This window comes from Semicossyphus pulcher, unplaced genomic scaffold, assembly GCF_022749685.1.
Source record: "Semicossyphus pulcher isolate SPU_LCO1_2020_fin unplaced genomic scaffold, fSemPul1.0.p SCAF_12, whole genome shotgun sequence".
In the NCBI taxonomy this organism is placed as follows: domain Eukaryota; kingdom Metazoa; phylum Chordata; class Actinopteri; order Labriformes; family Labridae; genus Semicossyphus; species Semicossyphus pulcher.
The window spans coordinates 27,140,244-27,165,189 of NW_027211626.1; the positions used below are offsets into that span (position 1 = coordinate 27,140,244).

Sequence of the window (24,946 nt, forward strand, 5' to 3'; positions counted from 1 at the left end):
ATGTGATTTTTTATTAATGAACCCTTCCATACATTCAAATGAAAACAGTCTATTATATGAATAATAACTTTAAAGTATCTGAAAAAGTAAAACAGAAAAGAGATGAATTTCAAAATAAAGGTCTATCTTAAAGATAAGGATTAAATGATCATTAAATCGATACATCTCTACTGATTGCTGTATAGTAACACCACCTAAAAATACTACATAAGGTAAATAGTAGCTGTTCAATAACAAACATCCCACACAGATCTCTCTTCCTCATGCTTTTGCTTAAGAAACAGCATCACCAGCTTACGCAGTAACTGACGCCTGCAACCGACGCAGACAGGCTGGAGATGTCAGATCACACAAATCCGATCAGATCACTTGCAAATAAAAGTGTGGACAGTCTATCACAGAGATCTGATTTGAGACATAAATCCTATTTGCCTTCAGTCTGCACAAAGCCTTTTTCTCACTCTCCACCAGACTGTGACGCCGGCCTCATATAAAGTGCGACTTTCTAAGAGGTTTGAAAATAATCCTCTGTGATACCAGTGGAAGGCCAGATAAAAGGCTGAAGGTGATTCAAAGGTTTGAGAAGAAAAGGTGTATTCAATATTCACTGTGAAGAAGGTTTTAAGGGACTCTGAGTTTTCAAAAACAGGTGAAGAATATTGTAACTCTCTGTACCATTCAAAAATAAATCACACGTCTCCAGCATGTCCCCGTCTTAGCACACCTCTACTGGCTACCAGCAAAATTTAGATATGATTTCCTGAATTAAATGATGACTTTAAGTAGGCATAGAAAGGTCTATCTCTAGCTATTGTTAAGGTTTTAGCTTTTTTTGAGCCCATCTTACATTCTTAAACAAGGCCTGTCTGTCATTTTCCACAGCCCAGGATCAAACCTGAAGGTGACTGCTTCCTCCAGCAGGACGACTTCACTCTTAAAAGGTCTGCCAGGGAAATTTTGGCAAGCGAAAACCAGTTTCCCCTTTAATATCCTTATTTAAAAAAGGTGACTTTTATAAACAGAAAATGCCTTGAACACATGATTCACATAAGCCTGTCTATTTTATTACCTTTAACTCAGGTTCTTTATAATTTTTTAACCAACACCTTCATTCATGTAGTTCTAGTTGCATCTGCCTACCTCATGCATTACCCATCATTTGTATCTTTGTGTTGTTTTATGTTTGGAAAGACTTTGTAAACATTGCTTTTTAAAATAAAAGTTATCAATGTAGAGAGAAGCAGAGAGGAAGAGGGGTCACAGATAAAAAAAAAACATTGACAAACCTCCTTGGGGATGTTGCCATGGAGAAGGGCTTCAATATGTAACCGCGACAAGAGCTGAGGTATGAAGGCCTTGAGGCGTGGGAGAGTTACGTCTGGAATACAGATCACACACACACAACAGTAATCAATCAAAGTGCAATTTCCCCGAGCTGAAGACTTCATCCGAAAAAAACTGCTGCATGCGTTTGTGTGTGCGTTTCATCATACAGTACTTCAGTGGTCACACGATAGACAAAATGCAATCTCGGGGCTGGGCGGCATGGCAAAAAATATGATCGCTATATATTCTGCAACATTGATCAATACCGATATCTATCACCAATTATATGATCTGACAAAGCTGCCAGTTTGAGGAGTATTCTGGTCATGACGGAGGCCTGAAGAAACTTTTAATTGTTTAACATTGGCTAAAGTTTATTTTTTATTACACATTTTTAAGGTTGTATTTATTTCCTTAGCTTAATTCTGTGTTCTGTTTTACTTACCTGTTTCACTTAAATAATCTGTCTCTCTGACACAGCATGTCCTGGGGTGCTGCGAGCCTAGCTGCAGTTAACATTAGCTCAGCTTTCTTCAAGGACATATGCTTGTTGTAAGGTAAGGAATCCTTCAATGTTTTCAACGGGAGCTGAATTATCTGCAGAGGTCTTCTCCTCTTTAAGACAAACGGATACTATCATTAAAATCACTAAAAACTATAAATAAAGCAGTTTCAGGTCAATTCAGTGTTTCTTAAATGGTCTTTGGTGGACACCGGATGACTGGTGGGGACGCTGCAATTAGAGCATCCAAATGATTGACATCATGTACCCATATTTGACAATTTACTTATCTTTGAAGGATAAAGCGAGTCTAATCATCACCTTCATGCCGTGCTGTTCCACTCTTTTTTTTCTCTGTTCTTCAGAGGAAGCTCCAACAATGCTCTGCAGTGTGAAATGGGTGTGTACTCTAAAGTGTACTTCACATACAAGCAGAAAACTGCAGACTAACTGGTGTTTTCTGGCTACTTCTGCTGTGTTATGGGCTGTCCTGTTTATCACAAGCTCCTGTCTCCTAGCCAAAATGAAGCCGGGTGAACCGCATACTCACACGTTCAGTCACACACAAAAATCGAGTCTGTCTTAATGTGGGCAGGCCGATCTGAATTCAAGAAACGTCTGACCCAGATTCAAGGATGAGCTACTACAGGGACACACTCACTTTATCTAAATGATTGTTTGTCCACAGCACCACTAACACACACAAACACACACAAACACACACAAACACACACAAACACACACAAAGAAACAAAAGGGTCTGGTAAAGCCCAGACAGGGGACGGCAGGAGGGCAAGGACACTGATAAGGGAGCAGCCGTGGTAATTGGAGGCCCTGGTGACCGGGCTACAGGCTTTCACCCTGCAGGTTAATTGAGTCTCATGTGAATCTGAGGATCGTCTGTGTAAGCTCCGTGGTAAAAATATAACAATCTGCCCTTCAGGTTCCAGACTGGCACTGCGGAGAGGAAAGACTGCAGCCAGGGAGGAGAACAGCCTCAGCATTCAAATAAGGAGGAAAAAAACAAGTGAAGAAAGAGTAGCCATCTATCAACTGTGAGCCAAACTCCTGAAAACTTCATCGACGTGTGCATGTGAAACTGAGGAATACTTCTTCATGCGTTTCTCACTACAGCTGGAGAGTAAATTTACATTTCATACAACTCAACACATAGCCAAAGCTGCCCCTGCTCAGTTCCACTCTAAAGGGAGGGTTTGGCATAGTGCTGGGCGATAAAGCAATCTCAATAGGGGATAAAAATTACAGCTGAGAACTGTTATACATTTTCTCTTGATATTGACGAATAAAAGAGCCTATAAAACTGCACAAAAGTGACAACAGCTAATTAATATGCATGTTTTTTGCTTGCATGTGAAGTGCACTACTTCAGCTCTCTACTCCAAAGCATTGTTCAGGCTACAGGAGAAGCAAGTGGATGTCTTCGGTAACAGACAAAACCATAAAAGTGAAACAAGGGGCACAAAGTGACAGTGAAATTGAACTCCCATTTCCCTTCAAAGATGAGAAATTCTGACAAAAATGGTAGAATTACATCAATTATATGGAGGTGAGTAGCAGCTTGGCTAGCAGCAACCTCACAGGACATCCAGGTCTGCCAAAGTGCATTGAAGAGACAATGATTTTTAACCTAAAGCTGCTTTATTTAGTGGTTTTAGCTGTTATTACCAGGTCAGTTTGTGTTGGAGAGGAGGATAATTCAGCTCCCATTAAAAAACCTTGCAACAATTCAAACTGAAAGGTTCTAACCTCCTTCTTTAATTCTGAAGTTCAACTAATGAACCCTCTGGTTTATTTAGGCCTCGGCCATTATCAGCATCCTCTTCAACCTGGCAGCTTTATCATCATGTTAAATATCGATATTGCTCAAGAAAGAGAGAATACTATTTTCTGTGATATTGCCCAGAGGGCTGTACTACAAAGCAGGTTCAACATACCCAGGCATTCTTTAAGCAACCTGGCTAAACAAAGCCTGACGCACCAGGTAAACCCTTTTCCCACCGAAATCAGTGCGCTGACGCAGGTTTTTCAGACTCGGGAAGTGGAGTATACGCCTTTCGGCTTCTTTTCTGCTGCATCACCTTCTGACGTCCCAAACACGCCCAAAACAGGGTTAGTAAACAGTGAAGAGGTTACGATGGTTGGGTCTTTATTGTATCTATTACTCATTCAGTCTGTTTATCAAACTCAGCGCAGGCAAATTTGGAACGATGTTCGAGCGCTGCTTGGACAGAGATGGCTCGAATTTGTGATTGATTTGAGATGACAAGGAGTCACAGAAGTTACAGACGGAGCATAGCATTGCGCCGGAAAGAGGGCAGAGATTAGCATGTCGACACAGGTTTTGTGTTCCCATCAATGCCAATCGGAGCCGAGGCGATAATTACAAGGGTCTACTGCGGAGTCATTTGACCCGGGTCTGAAAGGCGATTGTAACTTTCCCACAAAGCAAAAAAGCCGGGTGGTAGCGGGGTTTTTTTACCAGTGGGAACGCGGCTATAGAGATCACAGGTATCACAAAAGGTGGTTATGAACTTTCTCTGTTAACCAAGGCTTTTTGCTTCAGGCTCTGTGCACAGCCACAAAAAAGGGGTGTTTTACTCCTCATTCGACGCTTCTTGAGCACAAAAAGCTATACATGTATTCTGTGTATCCAGGAGCTCCTTTTGACCCCCAGTAGTAAAGCAGCTAATAAGTAGCAGAGCTGGGACTTTGGGGACCGAAGGAAGAATGAAAGAAAGAAAGAGCGGTTTTAGAGCTGCGTCTCACCATCCAGAGCCTCTCTGAGCTCATCTTTGGTCCAAGCAACCTCAGTCATAAGTAGACGGAGGTAGTACATGGCGTGCTGGTGAGGCTGCTCGGCTCTGAAGTTATTCAAAGACCTCATGTACTGCAGGGAGACAGAGAAGTTCAACACATTAAGAAATGGACTTGAAGAAAACTGCTCAGTATCAAAGGCACTTAAATGTCACTGCTCTTGTGTTGTAAAGCAAGGTAAAATAAGTTATGAGTACGCAGGTGTAAAGGTTAGCTGTTCAATAAGCCTTTAAAAGTCACCTGTTTGATGGATCATGACTCATAGTAACTTTATAGTGGTGACTGAGTTGCAGTCGGGGCTTACCGCCTCTTTGATGATGTCAAAGCGCTTCTCATCGATCTCAAAGGTGGCCATCTTCTCGATGATCTTCTTCAGCAGGATGTGCTGTTTGTCACTGTAACCTTTCACAGACAGCTGCAGGAGACAGCAACAGAGGACAGGAGAAACATTACCAACAAACAGAGAGATCAGGCAGGATCAGTGGTTTATAGATCACACTATAAATTCGTTATAAATGAACATATCAAAGGAATTAATATGTTCATTTATAACATTTGAAAGTATTGAGAGACCAAATGACTGCCAAGAAATGCAAACGGGTGACATATGCAAATTTCAGGGGGCAAAACCTTTTCATGAAAGCATGCAATGATGTACACAATGGGACATTGAACATGGCGCTACTACTGTGAGGCAGTCGTTTGATTTTCTACAGAACCAAATTACGTATTTTGCACCTCAACTCCCAAAACACTATCATACATACGGTGTAATACACTTCACAGCATGAAGAGGGAAACAATTTCCTCTAATCCCCACTGTGAACGGCACACAAGCTTAAACTGAAATGTTTGTTTATATGTAGGACTCTGTTTAAGTACATGGTACTCCTGACCCCGTCTGCAGCGGTGCTTTGCTTAGCTTCCGTGTAGGAACTCTGGCCGGCTTCTCCAAACAGGGGACGTGCTGACTGTTATCGACTGTATGTTGCACACTTACCATTGATAAGTACCTCAGACAAGCCCACTTAAAAAAACCCGAACTATCCCTTTAAATTAAAAAGAAAGTGTAAATCAAAACCTATGATGCAAAATACATAATTTGGATACATAGAACCACCACCACAAGACATTTCTGTGATGGCTCTACATCTGAAAATGTTTGGGGCAACAAACTGTACAAGTTTAGTGCTTCTATGAAAAAGTAAACAGACATGAACGTCTATATTTACCTACCAAGGTTTAAACAACTTAATGATGTGGAGGAGGAATATATATTAGGTATAAAAATAATTCCTGCAAGGTTAAAAAAGGCTGATCTATATAAGGACACATCACTTCATCTCCTGCAGTGCAGACTGATTTCACTGTAGTCTCTCTGGGAGTCACAGCCGTCCTAAGAGGTTGATGATGATGATGCAAATGGGTATTTTCAAAGTGGAAAGAACAGCCGAGGTTATTTTAAGCCTCCATTTTGCAATGTCATCCACACTCTACGCCCTTCATGAGTCAGCAAAACCTCCAGCTAACATAGCTACGCCCTTACTCTCGTCCCAGTCCTGCCCACTCTCTGTCCCGGTGCTGAAAACTCTCCTAACATCATTATGTGACAGACACAGACTGCTGACTCCTGTCTATTACACACAGGCCATCACAGAGCAACACGGAGAGTGTGATTAATAGCTTTCTCTAATCATGAAAACACTGGTGAGAGGCAGCTAATGGAAGCAGGTTACTGGGTCATATAACAAAGGATGCAGAGTGTTAGTGCAGAAGTTAAAAGAAGAGAAGAAAACACCACCACGGCAAACCAGTCCCACTCTCAGGTAGGTTGTTATTTTGATGCGCAGACACACACATTCAAGCAGACTGACGTATTCCTAAACAAGACAGTGCCTGATGGGTAGATTCCTGCTTGAATAATTGCTTGAGGTAGATCTTTTAATCATAATCATCCTTCTGGGATATATTATTAAGCTGGCGTTTGCAGAAAATGCACAAGCAAGCAGAGATTCATACTAATCCTTCAGCATTTCACATAAGCAACCTGGACATAGAAAAAACAAAGCCATGTCCGCACACCGTCACAGCCTCAAAGTGGACCCTACAAAAGGCACCCCCGCTTCCCTCCACACTTCACACGGCTTACTTACGAGGATGGCATTCATCCCCGAGGCTACGCCATACACCAGCCCAGCCAGGCGGGCTGCATATGTATACTCTTTTAAATCATCCTTCAGTAACCTGAGCAACAAGTAGGTCATGTTGCAGTGCAGGGGGTCTGCGTATAGGTAGCGACTGATGGGAGGGGAAAAAAGAACAAAAACAAAAATACATGTTGGGATTGATGGGCAGTCAAAAGAAAACACAGCAAGTATGAGAAGAACGATAAGAAGAGTATGTATATGCAGCCTCGTGACCAGCTTTCCGCCCCGTAAACACAGAAGTCACAACTACCAGATCAACATTTCAAACATGAAGTCTTTGTTGGAACGCCACCTCACCTGTGAAATCTACAGGTGTGCAAGACGGATATGACAGTGATTCAGTCTGCCTGACAATGTGACAAAATGAACCTCCTGAGTAGTGATCAGGGTTTGGCACGGAGGTGGGTGAGCAAAAAGGGAAGAGGGGTTGATGAAGAATGAAGAGGAAGATGCAGACAGAACAGAGGCGTGACCAGCCAGGTTTGGGTTGTTTTTAAAACCACAGGTTGGGTTTAAATAAATCTCAAATAAGTCAGTATTTAAGTAAAACAGACAATAGACTACTGTAGTGTTCTGTAACAGTTTCTGTGAGATAAAACCTTCCAATTTAGTCCTACACATGACAATCCCAGGCCTGGCTGAGCCTCAGCAGCCCTGTCTGAGGATGACAGAGGTTGGGACCATAGGGTCTGACTGGGATGCAGCAGGGCGGTGGGGGAGGGATTTTTGATACTTACATACATCCCATAGACGGTATTTTGGAGATCATAGTTCAAGCCAGCTAGCTCGGCTGCATATGCATACTCGTTGAGGGAGTCCTTGAGGAGCTCCAGGTATAAATACGCCATGTTACAATGCAATGGGTCCACATACGCAAACGGGCTGTAGAGAAAATGGCAGTGGTCAAACAGCGTAGAGATGTCTGGCATTTTTTTTACAGTAGGAGACAAAGGTTATACAAGAACACGAATCTATGATTTAAAAAACATTTCTGTTTAGTCTTTAGGGCTGTGACGAAGCAGAAGGTTTGGTCTTTGACTTGGTGCAACCAATTAATTGAATAATTACAGCTTAATAGACTAATACTGTCTAATTACAGTTCCACCCAGAAGGGGTTTAAATGTTTTAGGAGTCGACTATCAGCTTAACTGACTAAACCAGAAAATAATTAAATATAATATATATATTTGTTTAGTAATATCTTCTGTTGGGCAAACACTTTGGAAGCATCAAACACCGGAAAAGGAAGCTGATGCAAGCTTTTCTGTTGTACTTTTGAGTTGTTAAACAATTATCTAAGCCGTTTGCCACAGGAGCCTTAGCCTGAAACCTTATTAATTAAAGAATAAGTAGAATGATGTTTAGTGTAATGTTTTGCACTTATTTGTTTTCACATTGCTCTCACACGCTGGATTGTGACCCTACCTGATCTAACTGGGACAGTCGTCAGCTGAGGGGTCACAATTTACCGAATCCTACTAAAGTATATTTTTGATTTAAAGATATTTTTAAGCACCAACAGCTGTGCCAGTGGATACTTCGACATGTACACCAATTTTACATTAAAATGTCTATTTTGACAACATTACCGAACAGGGACAGTTCAGTAAGGTATGAGCCTCAATCTTGTGTTACGAGGTCTCAATTGACCCTTCGCTAAGCCCCTCCCTGGAACGACCACTGTCCAATCCTACGTTAGCAACCGTAACTAGGCGCAGGAGGCCTGTCAAGCTTTCAGAACAAAGACAAATGCTGAAACTGTGTGCATATGGAATCTGTAGGTCCGACAGAAGATATCTTCAAAGTTTAGAGGTAGGTGTCATATTTTTCGCTTTTCCAAACCAAGGAGAGATGTCGGACATGGATTAAAAATTATGGAAACTCAACTGGTCTCCACTTGCGATCCTGTCTGGCCTTTGCTACCGACACCGATGATATCGGGACAGCCTTTATTTTACCACCCCGCGGTTTGTGCCATTGTTTTGGCAAACTTGGCTAAAAGTTTTAGTGAGTCAACTAAACATTGTTTAAACAAGAACATTGTTGTTCCTGTGTATGATTTTCCTTAACATGACCTGTCAACACGTGGGGTGTCTAACGCTTCATTGGGACCGGTGAGCTTTTGCCGCCATTTTTTTTCCCTCTTCATTCTCAACACTCTGCTGACAAATTATATTCTGGATGTAGCTTTCAAATGCGTGTTGTCGTCCTGTCTGTCTACTTCGCCATAATATTCACATGCCAGTTGTGAAAGGGGGGCGGGACTTAGCAAAGGATCAATTGCTTCTAGTGTTAAATTAGAGCTACTGTTAAGGCATCATCGAGCTCCTTTGAAACATGTATGTGTTTTGGTATTGTAAAGCAGCTACAGCCTCAAACAGCTGACAAAAGCTTACATACTGTATTAGCAATAGTACTTTTAGGTAGTGCTTTGTGTTGAAAAAAACGTGATTAATAAACCTCCAGCTGGTTGTAACTGTAAAGTACAACCAAGTAAAAAGTGTGTCCTAAGGTTATTTGTTGTTACTCACCTGAAGAACTCAAAGTTCAGGCATGCCTTGGGCAGGAAAAACTTGTCATCCTGTTTGAACCATACCTTGCTCATAGCAGTGTCCTGGAAGACACAAACAGACACAGGGAGATTTAATTTTCATCTTTCATTTTCAATTATAAAAGTCCCTTTTTTGTAAAGATAATTGTCAACAGTTCCTGGAAATACTTCAGCACCACTCAGACAGCAGCTACTTCTTTTGTTACTTTGAATTTGGTCTTTAATTAATGAAAGAAAAGACACATTGTCATTCATGTCTGTATTTCAGGGAGTGGAATATGAACGCTGCTGCTAACAGCTTAGATCCCGTGATCCTGACAGGATGTCAACAACACTACTTAAGTCTTTATGTCTGAAATTGCAACACCTTATTAACATATGAAAGCACAAGAAAGATTTTTAACAGTGCGCTGTTTAACACAGACTGTCCAGCAGAGTTTGGTAATGAAGAGTGACAGTACTCTGATTGAAGAGCTGTGCAGCACAAACACTTGCCTTGATTAAAGTGGGCACTGAAGGAGAGTCTTTCTCGAGAGGGTAGATCTCAAAGTTGGTGGGGATGAACTCGTTCTTCATGGGTAATTTGAACTTGCCGTTGAGGTCTGCGCTGGCCCATTTCTGAAACATAAAGCCGAAGTCAAACACTCATCAAAAAACAGAAAAGGCTCCCAGTTTAGTTTGTGGTTTGATTTGAGCACTGTGACAGTAGAGACACACCTCGATGGTGTCTGCAGAGATGGCCTCCTGTTTGTACTGCGTGCCGTACCACTCTTCTGTCTTGTCTGTTTGCCCTTCAAATGACTTTGACACCACTGCAACCCTGGAAGAAGAAAAAAAGACGGTTTCAAGTTACATGTCAGAGTGGATAATATACTCTTATTTTGTACTCTTAAGATAAAAATCTTATTTTATTAGTATTGCATCTGGATCATGTTTCAGATGATGGAGATCCACTGACACGTCTGATGAGCCGTATGCTCTCAGCATGCTGCATTTAGAGTGTGTTAAACTGGTACCTACACATTTATTCAATCACAGCATGGCAAAAGTAGCTTCCTAAAAATAGGACTCCATATAAAAAGCAACAGAAACTAAAGCAACCACAAGCAGCAATGGACAGGGTTCAAGCAGATTGCAAGAATTTGTTGGTCATCCCTAAATTCTGGTAGTAGACGAGGAAGAAGACACAGACAAAAAAAGGAGAAGGCGGCTCCTGCGGCAAGTGACACTGCCTGGCACCCTAATTATAACAAGTTGATTATACACACAGGCACTGTAATGATGCAACCTCCCTCTGTGTAACTTCACTTACAGCTGCTGGAAAGAGACTGATACACGAGGAAACATCGTCATGAATTCAAAGTAGCACTGGCAGAACCTCAAGGTTAAACATCCACTTCAGCAGAGGAGGAGACTGGCACTCAATCTGTCAGGGTCAGCCAATGAGTGCAAGCAATCTCCTCCATTGTAAGCATTAAGGAAGGGACAAGTTACAAGTCTGCACTCTGCTTGACACAAGTAGCGCCCAATAAGATGAATTGGTTTTAAAGCCACACAAGGCAGAATTTCAGACTTAAAAAGGGGCTTAAAGACGATGGATCTTTTGATGGAGTTCATTTTGTTACACAGGAGGTTATAAATAAAATAATTAAGTCAAACAGAAACAATTTGAAGGGAAACTCTACATAAACGACAATGACTCTGAAGTTGGTGTCACAATAGCCAAAAAACAAACACTAGTTTGTAACTGCACATTTTTAAAAATGGCATTTAGAATAACATTTTCAACCAATCAGAAACGTTGCAAGTCCAATCATCAAATTTGCTGTACTTAGTGAAGTACTACCTCCAGAGAAGGGATGAATAAGGGGGGTAAAATAATGTTCTTGGAACTAAATTCAGAATCTGGTCATTGCAATGGAGACACGCCGAGTTCCTCCAAAGAAAACACTTCAGGTGTCCAACTCTGAGCAAAGTGAAACATCATCTCCAAGGCTAATATCCTCAAACAACATGGGGCATATACTGTATAACAAGTTAGTTAGAAAACATATGTTGGCCAATTTGATTATATAAATATCCTCAATGGATACCCGCATTTCCAATTTAGAGAGCAAAACATGATAATGTATTCCTGATCACACAACTGAACCTCTGAGGCTGCAGACATAATCACAGAGAAGATGTCTGCCTCTGGTTTCTTTTTAGTGTCTGTCAAAGTTGACAGACAAAAACATATTTTCCTATAATCTGTTGCAGGTACCAGTTTTAAAGATACAGCAGACTTCCTGTAGCGTTAGGATTTCTTGCTTGCTTCCAATGCATCCATTTATAAAAACAAAACACTAAGTGACGTCAATAAGGAACTAGATTTCTTTCTGTACGTAAGAACATTACTTGAAATGCTTAACACATATCGAACACTTCAGTTAATGTCGGAAGCTGCACAATAGTGTGTTTAAAAATAAGGGAAACACAACTTTATCTTATTGTGAACCCTTTGAAATGTAACATCTATGACTTCCTGGACATTATCAAAGTTGTTTTTTTAAGTAACTTTATGTCATCCCCTCGCGCATAAGTTATGTCAACACTATTTCAATTTATTTTCATTTAAAAACGCATTAAAAACACACACATATTACAGCCTACCATCTGTTTTTTCGGCATGTCAAGTTTGCAATCCTACTAGCTACCGGTGCGGTAGTTGAGCACAGCCTACGGTAATGATTGTTGTGAGGGTGGTGGCTGCACTGTCGATCAAAACGGTGCATGTCTGTGCCGAAGCTTTAGCTAGATTATCGCTCAATCGTCCGGGTAAAATACAGAAACACAATAAAATACCTCTCGCTGCTTTTTATACTGGTATATTGGTCACACCGGTATATATGACACAGCAATGGAGAGCTTTAATCCCTGTGTATCTGTAAGAGCATGAGGAGTCCGTTTCTCTGAACATGAGCGGAGGCTGTAATTTGTCATACTGACCTGACTTGTTCTGGTCTCAGCTTGTCCAGCACCATCTCGATCAAATCCGGCCTAAAGTCCTCCAAAAGATACTCTGCTGCCAGGACCTCCTCGAGAGGGTAGTACTGAAAAACACAGCGCATGGAGCTGTTAGCATTGTACCGCTTTAGTTGGGGTGATTAACTGCAATAACACCTGTGGTATGTACTTCACATTAAACTCCTTCCCCTATTTTTTCTTTGATGGCTGAAATGAGTCTTTAACTGCCACCCCACAGCATAATGTGTTTGTTAAAGCTCTCATCTCATCACAGGAAACTGTTATTACAATGAGGACTGGACTAAATAGTTGTCCCTTTGCAAAGTGATTGGATTAAACGTCAGGCTATTGGTGTAAATTAATGTAAGGCGAATTATTTGCACTGTCAAACCTGGCCAGAAACACAAGACATTTCCTGTAATTAGTGCAGCAGTGTTTCTCTGTCAGTGAGCTGTGCTGCGACAGACACACAGAAACCGTGGTAAAAATAAACATCCAGCCTATTTCTGACCATCCCTCTGCAAAATCTCCCGGCTCTTAAACCAGAGTCAACAGCAGCAGCAGACAGCCTGATGACGACAGCAATGAGCTGCATCGCGTCTCCCTGGAAACAACCTCTGCGGATGGAGAGGGGACTTACGTGTAGTAAACCAGCCACTTTGGAAGTGTAGCCGCGAGGCCGCTCCTTGTCCTTGAACCTGAAGGCCACTTTGTTTAAATCCTATAGAAACAGACAGAAGGAGAGGATGTAACCGGTGAAGTCACAATGCATACAATAGTCACTTATAGATTCTACAGAGGGGAACTGCAGATATTAATCAACACATTGCTGTTACAGCTGATCTACAATTGTTTCTGTAAAAATAAGAATTAATATCATAGCTACATTTAACTTTAGCACAAGCACAAATCTCCAAATGCACAATTCTATCAGCACTGTTTTAATACTGACCGCTGTGCCAGTGAATATATTTAAATGAACACAAATTTTACAAACAAATGATTATAAATAATTTGATACAAGTCATTCTGTTTTATTCTCAGGGACAGTACTGTAAATATTACTGTAAATATGACACAATAAGCAAAAATGCAAGTCGACCGTGTTAATGTCTGTGTTCTGTTTACTTTAACTGACATGATATTAACCTGAGTAGAATATGCAAACACCATATTCTTATTGGATATCCCAAATAACACCTTTTATGTAGCATTTACTAAATTAGACATGTGGTGGGGAGCGAGTTTCTGCCTCAAAACACAAGTGAGGGTAAAATGGATCGTGAGACAGGCGGATCGGTGCAGCATCAGCACTATTGCAGGCGTTTTACTGGGCGTGGTGAACAGGGAGCTGTGCCTGAAGGCAAAGCTTTCGATTTACAAGTCGATCTACGTTCCAACCCTCACCTGTGGTCATGAGCTGACCGAAAGAATGAGATCGTGAATACAAGCAGCCGAAATGAGTTTCCTCTGCAGGGTGTCTGGGCTCAGCCTTAGAGATAGGGTAAGGAGCTCGGACATCCAGAGGGAGCTCAGAGTAGAGACGCTACTCCTTTGCATCCAAAGGAGCCAATGGAGGTGGTTCAGGCATCTGATTAGGATGCCTCCTGGGCGCCTCTCTTTGGAGGTTTTAGGGGAACATCCAACTGGGAGGAGAGCCCTGGGGCAGACCCAGAGCTCACTGGAGGGATTATATATCCCGTCTTGCTTGGGAACACCTCGGGATCCCCCAGGAGGAACTGGAAAACTTGGCTGGAGAGAGGGATGTCTGGGTCACCTTGCTTAGCCTGCTGCCACCGCAACCCGACCCCAGATAAGCGGAAGATAATGGATGGATGGACAGACATGTGGTATTTGCTGATATTTGCTGGTTTTAAAAGCCTTTCTTGGACATGTATGCAACATCTTTAGTCTTTTATGCCTTTATTGACAGAGAGAGGACAGTGGATAGTGTTGGAAACTAGGAATGGGGACGAATAAACAAGTACTCGTTGTTGACTTATTTATTCGAGTAATGTTACACTACTCGCGCACACGCGCATGCGTTGTTTTCAGCTAAAGTAGTTTAACTCCATTACATGCACCATGTCAGCCGTGACCAGGGAAAGTGATGTCTGGAAGTACTTTGACCAAAAAAGACGATAACGTGCTGTGCAAGATATGTGGTGTTAATCATAGAAATACTACTTCTAAGTTTCACCACATGCGCTGAAAGCACAAGGAGAAGCCAGCGGAGGCCGACAGTCAGACAGTCTCGCATCACATCATGTGCTAGCGCTGTTAGCACACATCGTTGTGGTGATACCAGAGCGGAGAAGATTAGCCTGCTAACAACAAAAATGCCGACTGGAGATATGCTCCCATTAAGTATTGTGGAAGGAGAAGGCTTCTGTGAGCTGATGGCGGGAGGTCTGTGTCTGACGTACGTTTGATTTCTTTTTAACGTTAAAAAGAAATCGATGTAATTTGCAAGTACTCGGTTACTCGTTCATAAGGTAAGGTAAAGAGACAGGGGAAGAGAGAGTGGGGATGACACGTGGCAAAGGACCCAGGGTGGGAGTTGAACCTGGGACAGCCGCATGGAGGACTGTAGCCTCTGCATGTGGGGTGCACGATTTAACCACTGAGCCAAACCGGTGCCCCATGTATGCATCACTTTCAGAAGTCTCAGTTGCACTTGTTGCACTTGTGACACATGGCCTTCTGCCTGTTTACAGTCAGCTTTGTGTGTTTGCTAGCCAAGTGTTTGTGAGGCTGGGTTCAATCACAGTATGCATGCTTCCCTTATATAAGGCATGCAACAGCTTAGTAGGAATATTGTCTTTACGAAGAATGGGTCAAAACTGACTTTTTTTATTCACGTTATGTCATCATAATTCTTATGTCCTAACTCAGACTTGGGCAGTGACCACGGTGCTTCCGACAGTGCGTATGCAGAACTTTGAAGTATTTTTCCTTTTGACGTGCACATTTAGGCCGCCAAAATACTGAGTGAAGTTTTGATCCGGCTTTGATTTCTATGATTAAAATTGCTTCTCTGAGCTAATTTGACAGTTTGTTGATCTGGTATCGTAAACTTGACATCCCTTTTCAGCAGAAGAGAAGCTGAAAATATCTGACAGGTTTGAATCTGCTCTCAGTCTGTGCCGCTTTATTAGTGTCTCCACTGAGCATAGATAAGTGGGTCAGGTTTGTCTCACCCCTCTGTCTGACCAGACAACATTAATTACCTTGCACTCCTCAAACACCCACGCCTGAGGTCCCTCAGTACGCAGCTTCTGGATGTACTGGAACATGTGGAAGATGATGTCCTCAACGTGCACTGCAGAGACACGAGTCTCAATGAGCATGATTTACATCTCATTTCCTTACACACACACACTAAAATCTGACCACAACAGCGAACAGTCACATGTAAAGCACCTCAGTGAAATGTTAATGAGCTGTTTACTTACACAGTCCCTCCTCAGTCAAATCCACATTGATGATGAAGAACATGAATCCTCTGGCTCCTTCTTTTTGCCCTCCAACAAGTGTGTTCACCCAGCCTAGAAAACAATCATCATTTTCACCAAGTCATAAGTACAGCTTTCTGTTAATTTTGGAAATTCAAATATGTTTAAGAAGGACAAAAAGGTGTAGCTACCTTTTGATTTGAGCTCTGATAACAAACTTCCAGGCCCCTCATGACCAATCAGATGTCCCAGATAATGTCCGGGGTTAGACTTGTAGTATTTCTGTAGGTCTGGGATTGGGAACGTCACATACAGGTTCCTAATGTCTTTAATGGGCACCACTTTGTAGAATTGCTGTGGAACAACACAAAAAACAAATTGTTACTCATCTCTCAGGAAAAATGATACAATACTGAATGAGCTACAGCCCTACATTACAGCAAAGGTGTAGAGGGTGAGAAACGTTTGCGAGAGAAGTAAGTGGCTCACTCTGAGGTGTTCTTCCTGGAAGGGGTGCTCAGGGAATTCTGGTACGGGCACGCTCTTGTTCTCTACTTCTCCAAAGAGCTTCACCACCATGGAGGTCAGCTCGTCTAATGATTCTGTAGGTAAAAAGGACAAAATATAGAGTGAGCACAACGACAGCTCAGCTAACTTAAAAGTTATTAAATAAGTAAACTCATTAAATAAGTAAACGCAGAGAAGATCCAATAAAAAACTATTTAACCTTTAAGAGTAAAAGATGAAAGTAAAAGAGAAAAAAATAAACCAACTTATGTTTCCAGGGTCTGTTTCTTTTTCATTTATGACCAATAAATGCACAAGAAAGCTCAGCAGACATTCAGCACTTCAGAAACAAGACCCACTTGGAGCCATTAATCATGCCAGGATGTTCTTGTCAGCACTTCTGTCAAACTGCGTCTCTTACAAATGACCCTTTGCTAAACCTCTTCCCCGAACAGCGACTGTCCAATCCAAGCATGAGCAACTGTAGCACGGCAGCTTTATATTTCTCCACACATTGAAGCCATGTCTGTATGAGGCTTTTGTGGAGCTTGCAGGCTTTTTCCTTAGCCCTTCAAAAACCAAACCCAACAGCAAAAGTGTAAGGAATTGATGAAAGAGCATGTTCACAGTTTTCTGCAGTGTGAATGCAGGTCTTGGATGCTAACCTAGTTTAGGCTCACATTAAAGGCTCTGTCCTGCTTGGAAGTTTGACTCCAGAAACTCCAGCTAATGTTATTTGATTTTGTGTATTTGTATGTATTTTGTATGTTTGCATGTTATTTCTGAAATCTGTGTTTTTAAATGTTATCATTAAAAGCTACAGGAACTAAATTTCCGTTATTTTTATGTCTCCTGTATAGATCATTAATTGTAAGGAAGCTTGTTTCCCCCCCATCTTTTACCACTAAGCAAGCAGAAGTTTTCAGAGTTTCTCACAATTAGAGAGAATTACAAAGATCAAAAAGTTAAATGGGAAGATAGTATTATAAAAATAATTTTAAAAAAAGAAAAAAAATTAGAAAGACGAGGTTTAGGGCATATAAGATTAATGGACTAAAGACCTCTTCCTCCTGTTGTCTATTGACAGGTGAAGGCAATAACAAGTTAAAGGAGTCATTTTAAAGGAGGTTTCTGAACATTCAAACATTAACTTACCCCTTCCTAACACACACAGGCCCATCAGGTTAGATGAGTAGTATGTTGAATGAAATTGCAGGAGCTCCTGGCGGATGTCAATGCCATCTTTGGATGGTCGGGTCTCAAGGGTCAATTTGTTACCTTAGAGAGAAATAACACATGAATAGTCAAAATTTGTAATAAAAACATTTAAACTTTTTTGGGGCATTTTTGCCTTCATTTATGGGACAGCTAGAGAGGGACAGGAAATATTGTGAGAAGAGAGTGGGGGATGTCATGCAGCAAATGACCGAGGGCAGGAGTCAAAGCTGCGGTCGCAGCATCAAGGACTGTAGCCTCTGTATATGTGGCGCCTGCTGTACTGACTGAGCTAAACCAGCGCCCCTTATCACCAATCTTTAACAATCAGCTAAGTGTCATTTTACATCATTGAGTGTTTCTCACAAATGACAAAACTAGGCATTCGTCATTAAACAGAAGGCTGTGCAACAATCATTTACAGTAGTGACATAACACCAGAGAACCTTTCTGTCGGTTTCTCTGCAGAGCTTGTGTTTGTCCGTACACCCTTTAAATGACAGAAGAACAAACAGGTATGCAGATGGCATCATTCTCTCAGATGGAAAAGAAAATGAAAGCAATCAGATGTAATAGAAGTCCAGTGACCTTGAGCTTGGTTAATCAGGCCTAGTGTGTAAAGTAGATGTAAAGTTATTGCTTATGGGCATTCCTGTCATATCATGTTCCCAAGAATAGGACAGGAATAAAGTTTTTTTTATTAGACAATATGTCACAGTGAAGGTGACCTTTGATCGTTCCAAAGATATATCACTTCATCTTTAAATCCTTTTAAACATTTGTATGAAACTGTGTCACAGTAAGTGAATTCTTGAGTCATGGCCGAAAACTTTCAAATGACAGTGACCTTGACCTTTGACCACCAAAATCTGATCGAGTCATCCTTGAGTAAAAGTGGATGTTTGGTCCCAAATATGAAGAAATTATTTCCAGATGATTCTGACATTACACATACACAAGAATGGTACAGACAGAAATAAAACCTCCAGCCACGGCCTACACGGCCCGCCTAAAAGCCTAAAGCTTAAAATGCCTAAAATTGTTTGGGTTCAACTGTAGTTACAGAGCTCACCACAGTTGTTTAAATCAATGCATTCACATATATGAGTTGCAGTGTGTATTGACAAATCATTAAACTCTTTACGTCTCCTTAGAATGAAACGACCGTAATCACAATGTCAGCATGATCGTAAACATTCACAGCAATAAAATATAAAACTCTTTGATCTGAGAACATTTTTACTATCAGTTTATGACGTCCCAGTGACAGCAGTCTGTCAGACGCATTACCAAGCTGCCTATCAGTCATGTTTCAAATACAGCTGCAGGCTACAGTGAGCACTTTTAATGCAAGGCAAGTGCTGGTGGTTGAGACACAGTGGAAACAAGGCAAGAATTTCAAAAGATTTAAAAAGATTATGTTGGTTCAAGAGTTCATGACTTTAAGGGCTGTCTGATCCTCTGCTACTCTTAACTGGAATAAAGATTATAAAATTCAAGACTGCCATCAGGTGGCTATTTTGAGCTGGGAGCTGCGCCAAGTCCAACCTGATCTGGGAATTGAGACTCTTTCTCTCACTCACGCACGCACGCACGCACGCACGCACGCACGCACACACACACACACGTTAAATGTCAGGGGAGTGAATGTTAATGGGAATGTTTGGGAGATATAAAATGTGTTAAATGTCACAAATAAAAGGTGAAGAAAATGTTTTATGCTGTAAAACACATTAACCCTCAGAACTCTGCAGTAGTAATTATCATCCAGCTGTCTTTTTGTTATTGTGGTGTAAATTCTTGGATTTTCTTCAAATGCTTCATATCCTTAAAATCTTTACAAGCTAAAAGGTTATGCAATTTTTCAAAGTTATGCTGTAGCGATGCCACCCATGCCCCCTGCAGCCCCCACTTTTTCACCCATGTAATGTAATGTGTCAACAACGAATAAATGATGCCCAAAAGAAAGAAGCCTCATCTTTTGGCTGTAAAAAGAATGAATGCTCCCATAGACACTCCTTTTTTATAGGTTTAAGTTAAAAAACAAAAAACAAATAAAAACACAGGCATTATTATTGTAAATGTTTTAGGGGAATATTACTGGCATTAAACACTACATAGGTTGTGTAATATGCAACATGAAAATAGGCCACTGGTCCAAATTATACCCAATTACATCCTCTACCCTACACAGGATGCTTTGGTTTAAATATCCAGTGTTTTTTGTTTTTTTTAAAGATTATTTTTTGGGCTTTTTGCCTTTATTCATAGGACAGCCGAAGAGAGACAGGAAATGTGAGGAGCAGAGAGCGGGGGATGACATGCACCAAATGGATCGGCAGACCGGGAGTTAAACCTGCGATCAGTGCGACGAGGACTGTAGCCTCTATACACGGGGCGCCTGCTCTACCAACCGAGCCAAACCAGCGCCCCAAATATCCAGTGTTTAACATATACTATTCCAGTTGTGTTCATGGTTTAATTGAATATTGGAGATTTTCTACCTGTTCCAAATTTACTGAAGGGGTGGTCAGGATTGCCGGTGGCCTTCTCCAACTGAAACAGCCTCCAGGCGTCATTCATCAGGTTCTTCTCATGCTCAGAGTCCACAGCGTTCACCTCCCGGTCCTTACAGCTCTCATCAAACAGCGGGCAAAGGAAGAACTGGGCAAACCTACAGTGAAGCAAACATTCAGCAGCATAGTTCAATATAAAGGAATTATTGTTAATCTGCATAATAGTATTACTTGTGTGTGTGATTTTAACATTTGAGATTCGCCTGGTTGCTGTTCTGATTTGAATGTAGATTGGTGGTGTCTGGGACAGTTTGTAGACACAGAAAAGAGCATGAAGCAGGACATGATTAGAATCAATTTGCATGAGTGCAAAGTCTGACCAACTGCCATGCAAATGATAGAAACGATACAACATTTGGATGTTTATCAGGCTACGTCTGAACTCAGTTACTGCTGCAGATTTGAAGATTTATGTAACAGATGTCTAAAATCCCTTTTGGAGCAGACTAAAATTATCCTTCTGTCACAGCAGCTGATTATTTAGATCAATAAAACACTCTTTCAAAGCAATGGTGCCATGATCCTTGTACTAATATGTGTTTATAGTCACAGACATAGGGGCCCAAGAAAATCAAATTTACTACTTCATTTTTAACTTCTCAGAAAAACTTGTCAGAGCAAGGGTATGTTTAAAGTAATGGGGCCAGCTAATGACACACATGATCCTTTTAGAGACAATGCCCTTGTATGAGGTAACATCATTAATATTTCAGCGTCATCTGCACTGTCCTATCCCACAACTACATTCCAGATGGCCTTCACAATTCACTGCCACAGGGGGACAATCAGCTTAAGACATATATACAGGTGCTTGCTGGACTGTCATTCATTTATAGTTAGGCAAGCTGACACCACCTGACAGTCTCCAAACCACCACAGCTGACACGTGAGCAGAGCCCCCTGCAGACTCACCCTGTGGTGGGGGGTAGGAACTATGCAGATCATTACAAAAAGAAAGAACAATGATGCTGGGTCTGGTAACCAAGGCATGACAGACAAGGACCTGGCCACTCACTTGGATTAACACCTGGACTCCCAAGGGGCACATTGTATACTGATAACACTCAGACAGAGAGATGACATCTGTCTTAATATGACAATGGCATGTGCAGCTTAAAAAAAATAAAGAGGTGCGAGCATTTATCTCACATCTGCAAATGTGGTGTACAAAATATTAGGGACTAGTTGAATAACATTAAAATAAACATTACAGAGTACAGAATACACCTAAGATAAAAATGAGATATGATAGTTAAAGTACAGAGTAAAAATTATTCCATCATATGATCACGTACCTATCTAGTGCTCCTTGCAAGTGCTCATGGGACACGTCAAAGTAATAGTTGGTGTGCTCTCCGCTGGTGAAGGCATTGGAGCTGCCCGCATGCTCGCTGAGGAACTGGCTGTACTCATTCTCCTTGGGGTACTTCTTTGTTCCCAGGAAAAGCATGTGTTCACAGAAGTGTGCCAGCCCAGAGATGTTTGCTGGATCTGATAATGAACCTGTGAATTTTAGAAAAAATGTGCCACAGAAAATCAGTTGATCAAGCAGCAGCTCTGCGCCAGAGTTCACAGATAAAATATGTTGGCCATATAGGACAAAGCACAATGGCTACATATATAGACAGAGAATTACAGCTTTAATTTGACATTTAAGCTAAGAATTTAATTAACAAATTACAAAGAGTAACTTAACGATGTGATTCAAACAGAGCAAAATTTCAATATTTTAATTATCCTTTTCCTCATGCGATCGAAAACTGAGAGATAAAAGTTCCTACCTAGTTATTTTGCAAGGCGATAGAGATGAAAGACCTTTACCTATTTGGACATCCAAAGCAGCTGAAGATTTGTCTGTTGTTGGGTCACTAATGAGCATGGCCTTCAATCCATTGGTAAACTCAAGCCCCCTATACACTCGTTTGTCCTCGGGAGAGCGAATTATCTCGCTGACCACCCTCTGCACAGCCGGGTCGGTCATTCTGAGTGGCAAGGATGACACGAGCCTGCAGTAGAGACAAATGTACAGTCAAAAAACAGTGCAGGAGTCTGTCCTACCATGTTCACATTCTGACTAAAACAGACATGTCTAAGGGAATTTTAGTTTGAGGCGAGACTCCATTAATCCCTTTTAACAAGAAAAATAATGCACGTTAAGCAAAAATTGAAAAACAGCCATGCCTTCACTGACAGAAGCCGTTTCTACAAACACACACAGCCATGACTCAGCCCTCATTGAGGTGGCCTCCAAGGGTTAAACAGCTGCCTCCATAAGGTTAATTAGACTTTCACTTTGACTGTACAGCAATACACCTTGTAACATGTGAGAGCCACTGCAGGCTTGCTAAAGGTAGATGTGACCATTACACTATGTAGGATTTTCATGTAATTATTGAAAGAAGCATGAGTTTTAAGCATCTCTGAAGTACAACCAACAAACCTAATAAGAACCCTGATAATGGCTTTGTATTGCTTCTTTGCTATGATGGTAACTTAGTGCTACAATTTGACAAAATACAGTTAACTAGACAACAAAGTTGATAAAAAAATGACAGTTTCCTTAAAAAATTAATATATTAAAAACGTCACATTTACTGTGAAATCACGAATAAAACTGCTTCACCTAAAGTACAGCAGACACTAGCTATCGTGACTCGTAGAGGACATTAAATAATCCCACTAGCAGAAGGCAGGATAGCGCTAGCATGCTAAATTAGCAACAGATCATCAAGAAAAGTACGTATGTGTCCAATGGACAGCCGAATTCGTTAGTCTGATTCCAGGCAATATCTTTAATTATTGTGTGTAAATGTACAGAAGCGACACACACGTTAAATATTTAGCTCCCACTTTAAGTAGTAACAAAGCTAACCGTACCAGTCTAGCTTGGAAGCTTAATTTAGCTAGGTCAACAAACCGGCTTTAACGGCCAAGGCGGCTAATGTTAGTTCGGTAGCTAGCTAGCCAGCCGTTAAAGATAATATAACTCAATTATTTTTAACATAGAGTTACAACACTTCCCTGACAGCACGTACCTACAATTTTGGGTTAAAACAGAAACCGCTGCCTGCTGACTGACGAGATCTCGTGAACTGGGCCGTTCGGTTAATGCACTTAAACATACTTTGCACCCATGGAAAACAAACCTTGGCTTTTACGGCGCCATCTTTAATAGGCAAAAATAATCGAACACAGAACAGAGTGTCATCCTCACGGTACGTTAACAAGTCTTGAATAAACTCAAGGTCTGATACCTGTGTCTTCAACAATGGCTGTCAATAAGATATTTAGAGTGGCTGGCACACGGGAAATTGTCTGGTGTATTTCTGAAAATTATGTGGTGTCATTGATTCCGTTATCGATTAGATAGCCTGGGCTGGGATTTCCGATTACGTTCAGCGTATCAGATCTCGTCTCAAGCTATGGTGTCAAGCTTTGTCCTGCGCATTTAGTGGAGGATTTATTACGTAGCGAGACATTTACACAATTGTTGAAAACTTATTAAATAAATAGAATATGTTAGCACATTAAATACTCAGAAATCAATATAAAACGCACTTCATTTCGCTTTAAATTGAACTGGCAAAATTAAACTGACGGGGCAAGTAAGTAGCTACGTCAGATATATTTTAAAGCTAAAATGTGCAGATAAACTGCTCCTATCCTTAAAATATGGAACATTTAATAGAGCATGACTGTCTCAAGTTAATGAAGACATTTTAAAAATGATGAGGCCTTAATGCTATTCATAATTTTACTAATTACTTCTGAGAAAGATGCCAAAGAATGGGAAATTAAATGTCATGATTATACTGCCCGGTTCTTTATAAAGTAATTTTCATCGCAGGATACAGTAAAACATGCGTTGGCAAGGCTGGTTATGAAGAATATTTGTGGTACAGTAAAATAAGTGGAGAATTTAGTTTACTTTTTTGTGTCATTGGATTTATACAAAATATTTCATGGATGCAGAAACATTTTTATAAAGATAAGGGAACAAAAGAAATTATTAAACTTTGGAAGAATAGACTTTTCTTTATTTATTTCTTTGTAGCAGGTGTATCACATAGCCACTAGATGGCGACATATTTCTTTCCTTTTACATCTCAATGACATTCATTACCTGACATCTGACACATTAATATATTAAATAATAATCTCATGACTTAACTTGCACATAGAAAAAGAAGTCTGCCGTAATCATCCTGTCCTATCATAAGAACCAGACAACAGGTTTGGTTAAAGCTTCATTGACAACCTATAGTATGTTTTAAGGGACTTTTGAAGGTGTGATTTTACATGTGCAGGTAAAATACACTGAACAAAAATATAAACGCAACACTCTTGTTTTTGCTCCCATTTTTCATGAGCTGAACTCAAAGATCTAAGAATTTTTCTATGTACACAAAAGGCCTATTTCTCTCAAATATTGTTCACAACATGTGTCTAAATCTGTGTTCAGAGTTGTTCAGCGTATATATCTGAGGAAGGCAGTAGTTAGACATAAATCTAAATCTTTTTATTCCACTCAAATCAGTTTCCTAGAGTACAAGGATCTGTTTGCATGTTTGACACCAGAGCAGATTAATAGACACTCCTCAATTATTTTTCCTTTGTGTTTGCTTTTGAAAGGGGAACTGACTTCATGTGTGACATTCATGGGACTGGCTCTGCTCCTCCTCTTTTTAAAACTCTACGGTCCCCTTGTATAAATCACTCTGAAGTGGACGGTGCAAGGGTCAGACCTGCAGAGAGCCAGCAGCACA

The 24,946-nt window shown here is 40.9% G+C and overlaps 1 protein-coding gene across 2 annotated transcripts in view; it reads right to left on the minus strand.

Annotated features, from left to right (window-relative positions):
* Positions 1-23,302, minus strand: part of ide (insulin-degrading enzyme) — a 40,312-nt gene extending 17,010 nt beyond the window's left edge. Inside the window, exons 1-18 of one of the 2 annotated variants that reach the window (XM_069658150.1) lie at positions 23,220-23,302; positions 22,002-22,186; positions 21,476-21,683; positions 20,109-20,278; positions 17,545-17,667; positions 16,372-16,484; positions 16,074-16,236; positions 15,883-15,975; positions 15,658-15,749; positions 13,068-13,148; positions 12,410-12,513; positions 10,139-10,241; positions 9,917-10,039; positions 9,402-9,484; positions 7,608-7,752; positions 4,968-5,078; positions 4,616-4,736; positions 1,287-1,378 (exon numbers count right to left, since the gene is read on the minus strand). In XM_069658150.1, the coding sequence (XP_069514251.1) occupies positions 1,287-1,378; positions 4,616-4,736; positions 4,968-5,078; positions 7,608-7,752; positions 9,402-9,484; positions 9,917-10,039; positions 10,139-10,241; positions 12,410-12,513; positions 13,068-13,148; positions 15,658-15,749; positions 15,883-15,975; positions 16,074-16,236; positions 16,372-16,484; positions 17,545-17,667; positions 20,109-20,278; positions 21,476-21,683; positions 22,002-22,186; positions 23,220-23,302 (2,193 nt within the window). Of the gene's footprint in view, positions 1-1,286; positions 1,379-4,615; positions 4,737-4,967; positions 5,079-7,607; positions 7,753-9,401; positions 9,485-9,916; positions 10,040-10,138; positions 10,242-12,409; positions 12,514-13,067; positions 13,149-15,657; positions 15,750-15,882; positions 15,976-16,073; positions 16,237-16,371; positions 16,485-17,544; positions 17,668-20,108; positions 20,279-21,475; positions 21,684-22,001; positions 22,187-23,215 lie in introns of both variants that reach the window. The other variant, XM_069658151.1, reaches the window with a different exon arrangement.
* Positions 23,303-24,946: the final 1,644 nt, after the last annotated feature.